Here is an 11,516-nt window from a genome sequence, read left to right as displayed (position 1 = left end):
CATTGAATACTGTGTGTGAAGTTGGTGGGGGTTTCATTTTTGAAGTTTTGGTTTAATGACCATCTGAAAGCTTCACCTTGGAGTAGGCTGCCTATTTTGTGCTCGATGTTGATGGGAATGACTGTATATCTAATTGTGTATTTTCAACTTTTAGTTTGCAATTGCATTGGTACACAAAAGCAATTGATATAGAAATGAGCCAGGGAAACTTTGTGGTAATTTCTTAGTCCCTGGAAATACTCCTCTGCATCTGTAAACCATTTAATTATTAGCATGGATTTGATTCTGTAACATTCAAAAATAGCTTTTTTCCCCATTTCATAATTTAGAAAAGAAGATTTTATCCATGCTTTCTATTTACAGGCTAACAGTTGTTGTTTTATCCCTACAACTTAAGAACTAATATGATATGTCTGTTAATTCCCTCAATATGCAAGTGATTACTTTTGAAACCTATGTAGTGCTGTACCACCGGTCTCAGTTCAGAAGTTCAGTGGCCACTAAGATCGAATCTCAGTTCTCTTGTTAAGTGGAATGTCAAGAAAAAAAAATAACAGCACGCTTTAGGTCATTCTAATTGATTGTATTAGTAATATGATATTCTGTCAGTTTGATTGGAAGGATGCTTTGGGGGGGCAGGGGAGCAGGGTAATCAGAAAAGTTATTTCTCTTCTTGAGACTGGTCTAGCATAAGTATTATTACTAAGTCTGCCCACATTTACAGCAGGCAAGAATTGAGCTACAACTGTCTGTATAAAAATCTAAACAGGAAATTTAATAAATGACAAACCAGAATTTCTTATTCTGCAATAATCTATTTTTACTTGAGAGATTACAATAACTTAAAGGCACTGGACATTGTAGTGAGTTTAACCCTATGTGCTCATGGCCATCCCAGTGGTCAGTTCACTGAAGATCCGGTGATGCAAGTCTTCTAGTGACTGACCGCTCCTTCTTGACTGCAGTTCTTCAAAATCGTATTATCAGTTGTCTCCACAACTTCTGTTTCACCTCTAATTTTGCTTAAGTTACCTTCAAGTTAAAGTTTGCATCATCTTCCTGAACCACAGGTCACACATTTAGCTTTTAATTCCTAATTTTTCTGTGCCACCTGACCTCAGTACACAAGAATTCAACTTAAACTGTTATCTTGTCTGTATCAGCCTCACATTTATCTTAGTACAGTTCAATAGATCACACAACCAAGGAACTATGATTTAAATTGTTATACATTGGCAGACTCTGCATGTTCTTTCTGCACAACCAATTCTTCAGCTCTTCCCAGCCATCCCAACCTTGGATTCAACCATTTCTATCCTGCCTGTTGCAGTTTCATATGAGGTAGTCCATTGTCATTAAGAAAAATGTCATTCTGGTTGATGATCGATCATTATCGTAAGAGAAATGTTTTCATCAACAATACTATGAGTTTATTAGAATTCTGAAAGTGTGATGGATGAGCTATACTTGAATGATGATCCTCGTACTTAACACTTTCAAAGGTTGTGGTTGACAACTTTGGACTTACTGGAGCCACTTGTCACTTGCATGCTAACTTGTAAATCTGTTGTTAACTAGATCACAGGGTTCAGAGGCGGCAAACAAATTCCAATAAACACATTGCGTAATCCTATTACTCTCCATTCTGTTTGCATCTCTGTGGATAGCTCCTCAAAACCTTTAAGGTTCCACATGGTAGGCTGCTCTGAAAGGTTAGATTGCTGCAATCCAAAGAGAGCTGACTAATTAGAAAAACAATTTGATGGTAGGAAGCAGAGGGTAATGGTGGAAGGTTGTTTCTTGGACTGTAGGCCCGTGGTTAGTGGTGTGCTTCAGGTCTGTGCTGGGTCCGTTGTTTGTCATTCATATCAACGATTTAGATGAGAATGATACCTAAAATAGGTGGTGTTGTAGACATGGAAGAAAGTCATCAAAAATTACAGTGGGATCTTGATCAGCTGGGTAGGTGGGCCAAGGAATGGCAAATGAAGTTTAATTCTGATAAGTGTGACGTGTTGCATTTTGGAAAATCAAATCAAGGTAGGACTTTCACAGTAAACGGTAGAGCCTTGGGGAGGTTGTAGAACAGAGGTACCTTTTGAGTTCAGATACATGGTTTCCTGAAAGTGGAGTCACAGGTAGATAGGATGGTGAACAAGGCTTCTGGCACGCTGGGCTTCATCAGTCATGGCATTGAGTACAGAAGATGGGAGGTTATTTTGCAGTTATACAGGATGCTGGTGAGGCTGCACTTGGAGCATTATGTCCTGTTTTGGTTGCTCTGCTATAGGAAAGATGTTATTGAGCTGGAGAGATTGCAGAAAAGATTTACAAGGATGTTGCCAGGACTCAAGGGGTTGAGCTTTAGGGAGAAGTTGGACAGGCTAGGAGAATAAGGGGTGATCTTAGAGGTGTATAAAATCATGAGGGGCATGGATAGGATGAATGTTCTCAGGTTTTTTCCCGAGGTTAGGGAATCAAAAACTAGAGGACATGGATTTGAGGTGAGAGGGGGAAGATTTAATAGGAACTTGAGAGGCAACTTTTTGTTTACACAGATGGTGATCTGTATATGGAATGAGCTGCCTGAGGATGTGGTTGAGGCAGGTACAAAAACAACTTTTAAAAGTCATTTAGACAGGTACATGGATATGAAAGGTTTAGAAGGATATGGGCCGAATGCAGGCAAAAGAGACTAGCTTGGATGGGGGAGTTTGGTCAATATGGACCAGTTGGGCCGAAGGGCCTGTTTCCATGCTGTATGACTCAATGACTTCTTTCAGCTTGCATTCTGTTTTAAAACTTCACTAAAGGTCTCTTACTTCACATGCTGATCCTCCATGATCATGTAATCCATGCGGATAAATTCCATTTTGACTACTTGCAGCAATGTCCTATTTGGTGTAGTTCCTATCCACTGATGTAAACCTTTTCTCCAATTGTCAGCATCTCTATCAGTAAATTTTAAACAAAATTGCATCAGACTGTTGATGGTGAGAGGTTACTACATACTGTAAGTAACAGTAGCCAACTCGATGTGCATTCATGATTCTGTAATTTCAGTGGTATGATTATCTTATTACTTGGTTCCCTGTTGCACATTCTGCGTACCTGTTGTCCTTCTCTACATCTGGATTCATCTGCAACAATGTCCATTCCTGGTCTTGCTAGGTTGATGCTCCATTCTGAGATGTACCTAATAAAGCTCCCAGGTTCTATTTTAAACTGCTTGGACTTCATAGAGGCACACAGCACAGAAAAAAGCCTTTTAGCCCACTGAGTCCACATCAACCATCAAGCACCCTTTGATCTTGCACGTCCCATTTTAATCTCCCCTCATTCCCATCAATTCCCCCAGATTCTACAACTCATCTGCACCCTATGGGGACATTTACTGAGGCTGATTAACTTGCCAACCTGCATATCTTTGGGATGTGGAAGGAAAATAGAGGACCTGGAGGAAATCCACATGATCAGAGAAAGTAAAGGCCATGCAGACAGCACTAGGGTCACTGCATCTGTTGAGTTGTGGGAATGGAGGAAGTGTTGGGCTTCAAATTGTGATATCTTTACAGTGAAGGCCCACATAACCTTATAGGTGTTTGGGTTTCTAACCACTAGATCTTTTAAGTTGTGTCACTTGCCATAGCAAACAATGAGGAGATGCCCTCACTCGGAAAATAAGGTTGGTTCATGTTGTCAAGGACATTATGGGTGTTTGGATGTGTCTGACAGGAGGGATGGTGAGGATAGGATGTGTAGATTTCTCTCATTTTTCAATTTAACTTGAAGATAGCAGAAACTGTTCTGCAAACTTGACAAGTGCAGTCATTGTGATTTTATTCAGGTATTTGGTATACAGGAAGTTCTCCTCCCTCCCCCAGTTCCCATCACCTGCAACCCCTTTGCCACCTTCCACCACCTCATCCAAATGCTTCACGTATTTTAAGTACAGTCAGCATGGGAGAGCACTGATTTATCATTGAGGAGAATGGTGGGAAGTTTCATGGGAATTGTTTGACTGGAAGATATCAATAGTGTGTAAGGTCAGTGTTGGAGATTTCCATGGCCGCACCAACCTAACCATGGCTCTATCCTGGTCCTATGAATAACATATCCATGGAGTGTGGAGAAGGGGAAAGAACAGAAGAGAGAAAATATGGAATTTTAGTTAATACGAATACAACCAAAGCATTACAACTAGTCTGGAATGGCTTTCACTGTCCTGGGGATGGATCCCCATATATCAGTGGGAGGACTAAAGACTTTTCTGTTGATCTGATAAGTATTATAAACATAATTTTCTTTTGATATTTCTGTTCTATTGAGGTGGATACACTTCAGAGAATTGAGCAGTGTGATTAACACCCTGATGCAATCATTCTTCAGGCATACAAGATGAATTTTTAGTTTATTGATGAGTTGAAGTGAGGGGCTATCAACAGTGTACTATCTCATCTATGAATTAGTGATGATTTAAATTTGTCCTGGCAAACTAATACTTGCCAGTTATTTGAGATTATATCAGCAGGTCACTACAAGAACACATTCGGCATAGATACTGAGCGAATGGAGACACAGGCAACTGTAGATGCTGGAATCTGGAGCAAGAAGTAAACTGCTGTAAGAACATGGGGCCAAGCAGCATCTGAGGAGGCAAAAGGAATGTGTTGATGCTTCAGAACTAATTCAGGGTCTTTTTATTTTGCTGAGTGAATTAATAATTGTCTATTGCAAAAGATGAAATTAAAGTCCTGATTCTTTTAGTTAACTTTGGAATCATCCTACATATTACTTAGACATCAAATATGTAAATAATTACTAGCTTTGAATGAAATAAGTCTACAAAATGCAATAATGTAATTTATATATTGACTGCTTATTATAAATTCCAATTGAGGTCTGTGTCTAAGGTTAATTTAAATACTATCAGACTAAGATTTGTCCACTCTAACACTCAACAAGTAAATATAAAATAGCCTGTACGTGCAGTAGATTAAAATATTTTTGTCTTTTAGCAATATTTTGGGAACTTGTTTGACCTCTTTTATCTAGTAACCTCCCTGTGGCGCTGGCCTTCTAAAAATATCCATTTGCAGAAATGTTACTCAATCCCGTGACTTGCATTATCTGCTGTTTACTGCATTTTCTAGCATTACAAGTCTCTAATAGCCCTTCATTTTCTGACTTTACTACCTAGTGATCACTGCACCTTCTACAATGAATTCGACACAAGTAAATGAAATCAAGATATAAATCAGCTATGATCTAATGATATGATAGAATTGGCTTAAAGGATGAATGACCTGCAGCTCTTGTTCCTATGAAATTGTAAAGTGGACTGCTGATTCACTATTCCCTGTTGAGTGATCACTCTATGCAAATTTCATCCCATATCCAATTTAAGCCCAAGGGAATGAATAATACCAATCAAACAGTATTTGTAAAATGTTTCTTTCTAACAGCTGCAGTCTTTAAACAATGTTTTTTTTAATGCAACAAAATGTGACTGCTGGAAATATGAAACGAAAATAGAAAACATCAGAAATATTCAGTTCTGTGGAGAGAAGCACTTAGCATTGTAGGTCATTGACTTTTAGTGGAACTTAATGGAAATGATTATTGACTTCAAAAATTACTAAGGGGCGGGGGTGACCTATTTTAGTGATTTGCTGGTATGCTGAAGTTATGTTACATGATGTTAACTAGGCAGGGATTTGTGAAATATGTTCGTCTAATGTTAAATTTTCTGTTGCATTAATGGCATATAAAACTAGATTCACACTCAACTGTCAAAGCTCAATTTTGAAATTAGTAGTATAATCTTAAAAATTTGCACCAGGCTTTTTGGGAGTGAGGTCCAGAAGTATTTCATTACAGAATATAGTCAACATCAGGTCCTCTCTTTCCCCAAAGCTCTACTGAGACTTGGTCCATTGAAAATTTCAGATTTTTGTTAAGCAAGAGTATTGAGGGTTCTGGGTAGGTGAAACTAATCATTCATAATCTAATTGGAAGAGGTTAGAGAGGCTGAATTACCTCTTATATTGAGTGAATCAAGGAACTAATTTTGTTTTGTATGTACCTTCTTTCATAATGAGTTAATTCCTCTTCCTAGCAAAGTTTGTGTAGGCAGGTTGATGAACTATGAATAGAGCTTCTGCCATTTTCTTGATTATACATGGGCTTTTATTCTCTCCATTTACTTAGATCTAACAATTGTGCCACATGCTGCTCTAGTATTTTTAGATTCTGTTCTCTTATAGTCTACAGTGCGGCTAATGAATGCAAGTTTCCTGTATGCCTTAATCACCTTACCTACCTGTGCCGCTGCCTTCAATGATTCTTGGAGATGTACACCAAGGTCGCTATGTTCGTCCGTACTTTCTGGAGTTCTACCATTCGTTTTGTACATTGTAGTCTTAATGGGTCTCCCAAAATGTATTACCTCACATTTTTCAGGATTAAATTTCTCTGCCCATCTTACTAACTGATATCATCCTGTAGCCTAAGACTACCCTCCTCATAAATCTTCATCTCATCTGTGAACTTACTGGTCATACCTCCTACATTTACTTTCACATCATTAAGATATGTAACAAACAGCAAAGGTCCCAGCACGGATCCCTATGATATACCACTGGTCATGGTGATCCCTGCTACAAATATGTTCCACATACTATATAATCAAACAATGTTGCAATTATAAACCCATCTTAACAGACTATTATTACAATAACTGAAACGTTTAGATGTCACATGTTTTTGGAGATATCTTTAGGAGAAAGAAGCACCATTTCTTTAGATATTGCCCTGACACACAGAACCATATAGCACAGGAACAGGCCCTTCAGCCCACCGAGTCCGCACTGACCATCAAACACGCATTCGCACTGAATCTACATTTAATTCTATGTTCTTCCTCCACATTCCCATAACAAAAAAACAGTTAAATTATTTTTTTAAGAGGAATTGTTTAAAAAAGCAGCTAAATTGCAACATATTAATAATGAAAAAATATACTACATTTTTAAATGTTGCATATTCTTGCCTTTCTTCCTTGCAATAGCTAAACCTGCCACAGGATTGATGAACAAACTTCCCATCATTCATTCTCTGCTACCGTTCTCCGGCTGGAATCTGTCAGCAAGGTTAGGATTGTTGTATTTTGCAATGCATTCGGCGAAATCCTGTTTACTGGGGTAATTGCCAGCAACTCACTGCGGAACTGCCAGCATTTAAACAGCGACACAGATTCTGCAGATGCTGGAATCTGGAGCAACAAATACAAGATGCTGGAGGAACTCAGCAGGTCAGGCAGCATCTATGGAGGGAAATAAACAGTTGACGTTTCGGGTTGAGACCCTTCGTTGGGATTGTCCTGATGAAGGGTCTCAACCCGAAATGTCAATTGTTTATTTCCCTCCATAGATGCTGCCTGACCTGCTGAGCTCCTCCAGCATCTTGTGTTTGTTGCCAGCATTTAAAGATTTAGTTGTTGTTGAATTTGTAGTCCACTAGAGGGAGCCAGTGGCAAAGGTCCAAAGAAATTAGACTTCACCAGCTCCATTGCTTTCAAAACAAGTCTAAACAAAGTAAACGGGCTAAAAGTAGTAACAATTTTTAATATACATTGCAATAATGTGTTTATTAATTCTGAATGTTAATTGAAAGCAATTGCACATGGATACAGTATTAAAATACAAACCATTCAACATTTTGCATATACATTTTGATGAGTGAATAGAATTGGAATCGGTTTATTATTGTCACATGTACCGAGGTGCAGTGAAAAACTTGTCTTGCATACCATTCATACAGATCAATTCATTACACAGTGCATTGAGGGAGTACAAGGTAAATCAACAACAGAATGCAGAATAAAGTGTAAGCTACAGAGAAAGCGCAGTGCAGGTAGACAATAAGGTGCAAGGTCATAACAAGGTAGATTGTGAGGTCAAGAAATCTATTTAGGACTCATTTACATTTATTTGCTTCTGATAGCTGCACTTTGGTAGTTCAGTAAAAATGTATTAAGTAGGTTGACTGTAAAAAGCTATTCAATTAAAATGCCTCTTTATGCAAATATAGAACATGTAATGTAAAATCTTGTCACCATAAAATGAACACAGCTGAAAGACAGATGGAACTGTTTGAATGCGATAAAATGAATTAAAAGCATATGTGTACTGCTTAGGCACACACAAACTCAGTGGACAAAGGGTGTCGACCCAAAACGTCGACTGTCCGTTTCCCTCCACAGATGCTACCTGGCCCGCTGAGTTCCTCCAGCAGTTTGTTTTTTTGCTCTAGATTCCAGCGTCTGCAGTCTCTTGTGTCTGCAAGGAATCTAATGCCAGCACTATCCTGCTGCCCACAGTAACCACTAGCAGCCAACCAACTACGACTGCTGAGGAGAGCCTAACCTGCTGGTCGGATGCATCCTAGATTCCACCAATACAGCCTGAATGACACTGAATGAATGATTTAAATCAATGCAGCATGAAAGCCCTGCCTTGAAATGCCTCTGAAAGCTTTGACAGCTGGCAAAGCCTCACTCCCATCTTTAACTGTAAAGTCTGTTAGCATTTTTGTTCATTCAAAGACATTCAAAGGCTATTAAAAAGAGGTTAATTGTTTAAATAAACTTGTTTTCCCTTCTGCTTTCTTAACCAATTCCAACAAGTTACCATTTTCTTAGATCCTTTGCCTGACACCTGGCACAGGATCCAAGAGACAATTCACATGTGTCAATGCTGGGGAATCTCAGCAAGATAGACCCAGTTAGACACAGGTTGATAGATTTTTGCATAATAGGGGAATTAAGGGTTATGGGGAAAAGGCAGGTAGGTGGATCTGAGTCCATGACCAGATCAACCATGATCTTATTGAATGGTGGAGCAATTTCAACGGGCCAGATGGCCTACTCCTGCTCCTACTTCTTATGTTCTCATGTTTTTATGTTCTTATGACTTCTGCCATTGTCTTCTCTTGGAAACCTGCAGTGAGCTGAACTGACAGATTCATCAGTTGTACCATTCAGATCTTCTGCTTGGAAGCACCAGCATTTAAAAGCAAGATCCAAATTGTGTCTTTAATGAGCGAGTGGAAACTAAATCATTGATAAAAGATATAATGATATGTTCAAATCTATCTGATTGATCTGTGGAGAAAAAAAATTCCCTTAATTTATTTTAGAGTAAAATTTTACTGTATATCTATAGTTTACGTATAGCTTTTACTTGTTGAGACTGAACAGCAATCGAGAGCCTTGTAGAGGGATCAGTGCTGGCGGGAGACTAATGTCTTTCGTTGGTCTCATGGGAAACAGTCCTTGCTGTGATTGGCTGGGATGCATTTATGCATCTTGATATTTATAAACCACACTGGAATGTGTGGTTTTAACTGAGTAACAGACGTGGATAATGTTGCTTAAGATCTCTTTTAATGCTGATAACTATCATTTTCATACACATGGACAAAATATATCTAGTCGCTCTTGACCTTATTAGTGCCAGTTTAAATCATTAACACTCATGTAAGATCAAATCTTATACAATTGATAACAATAAAATCTCTTGTATCAACCTTGTTACATTGTGTTTGATTGGTCAAATCAGTTCTAAAGATAATTGTGGATATCAATCAAGGTGATTAAATAGTTAAAACAATGATTTTAATGAGAATTATTTCTAGCTTACCCCTGGCTCCATGCATCGCTGGTCTATTATACAACTTATTAAATTTACAATTCTATTGAACTGAGTGAAATTATTTACCATTACATTTACCATTATATTTATCATGGAATTATGATGATGTATATATGAGGACAAGGACAACAAATGAACAATCCATCAGCCACTCACAGGTAAGTTCAGATGGCTGGCTTAGACCAGGCATGCCTTCCTTTCATAAATTAGAGTGGAATGTTTTGTATTTTGCAAGTCAGGTAAGTACCCCAGAAAATCTACTGATGACACAATGGATACCCATGAACCGATTCATGAACAAAAGGAAGCAGATATGAGAGATCTGTGGTACTGAATCATTCAACACCTTCATAGGTACATAGAGTACTATCAATTCTATCAGCACACCATCCATTGTCTAGGTAAATTCTTTGTTGAGCCATAACATCAATATGGGATGTGTTCGCTAATATGTCTTTGATATCTAACTTCTCTCAATTCTGATGAAATTCAAAGTGAAAGTCGAGTTTATTATCATATGCACATCCAGGTATGCACGGGTGCAATGAAAAACTTACTTGCAGCAGGTAGGCACTATAGTGCAGCGGTTAGCGTAACGCTATTACAGTGCCAGCAACCCGGGTTCAATTCCGGCCGCTGTCTGTAAGGAGTTTGTACGTTCTCCCCGTGTCTGCGTGGGTGCTCTGGTTTCATCCCACATTCCAAAGAAGTACGGGTTGTGGGCATGCTATGCTGGCGCCGGAAGCGTGGTGACACTTGCCGGCTGCCCCAGAACACTCTACACAAAAGGTGTATTTCACTGTGTGTTTCAATGAACATGTGACTAATAAAGATATCTAAATCTAAATCACTGGCACATAGCATTAGAGACACAACATTCACAATGTCATCAACCTCAAATGTTACTACTGTTTCTTTCTCCACAGATGCTTCTTAACCTGCTGGAAACCTCCAGCACTTTCCGTTTTGTACCAGTTTTCCAGCATTTATGACAATCTGAATGATAATGAGGAGCCGAGGACATGTTGCTTCCCAGCCGACAGAGGGCGCGCCGCCTGGAGCCGAGCCCCCGAGGTGGCGTCACCTCTTGGGCCGGAGCAGCCGTCAGTGGCCGGCGCGGCGGCTGTTTGGCGGTTGGTTTGAGGGACCGAGTGGCGGCTTCCTGGCGGGAACCATGGCGGCAATGTGGGCAGAGTCCACCCCGAGGTAGGAGCAGCGGGCTGTGGCCCTCCGCTCGTCCGGGGCCTCGGCCTGGCGCGTTGTGGGAGCCGGGGGTGGGATGGAAGAGGGGGGAGGGGGAGAGAGAGGGGAGGGGGGAGGGGGAGAGAGAGGGGAGGGGGGGAGGGGGAGAGAGAGGGGAGGGGGAGAGAGAGGGGAGGGGGGAGGGGGAGAGAGGCGGGAGGGAGAGGGGGAGAGAGGGGAGGAGGGGGAGAGAGAGGGGGAGGGGGGAGGGGGAAAGAGGGAGGGGGAAAGGAGGGGGAGAGAGAGGGGAGGAGGGGGAGAGAGAGGGGAGGGGGGGAGAGAGAGGGGAGGGGGGGAGAGAGAAGGAGGGGAGGGGAGAGGGAGGGGAGGAGAGGGGGGAGAGGGAGGGGAGGAGAGGGGGGAGAGGGAGGGAGGGGAGGGGAGGAGAGGGGGAGAGGGAGGGAGGGGAGGGGAGGAGAGGGGGGGAGGGAGGGGAGGGGAGGAGAGGGGGGGAGGGAGGGAGGAGAGGGGGGGAGGGAGGGGAGGGGAGGAGAGGGGGGGGAGGGAGGGGAGGGGAGGAGAGGGGGGGAGGGAGGGGAGGGGAGGAGAGGGGGGGAGGGA

General features: G+C 41.1%; 1 protein-coding gene across 1 annotated transcript in view; it reads left to right on the top strand.

Moving 5' to 3' along the window:
• Nucleotides 1-10,792: 10,792 nt before the first annotated feature.
• The window catches only part of nup107 (nucleoporin 107), a 35,928-nt gene continuing 35,204 nt past the window's right edge, over nucleotides 10,793-11,516 (top strand). Inside the window, 1 exon segment of the mRNA XM_052030230.1 lies at nucleotides 10,793-10,919. Coding sequence (XP_051886190.1) covers nucleotides 10,888-10,919 — 32 coding nt within the window. The 5' untranslated portion in view covers nucleotides 10,793-10,887.

The sequence above is a fragment of the Pristis pectinata genome, chromosome 15, assembly GCF_009764475.1.
Source record: "Pristis pectinata isolate sPriPec2 chromosome 15, sPriPec2.1.pri, whole genome shotgun sequence".
In the NCBI taxonomy this organism is placed as follows: domain Eukaryota; kingdom Metazoa; phylum Chordata; class Chondrichthyes; order Rhinopristiformes; family Pristidae; genus Pristis; species Pristis pectinata.
The sequence above is the reverse complement of the archived record's forward strand: the minus strand, read 5'-3'. Positions and strand labels throughout refer to the sequence as shown.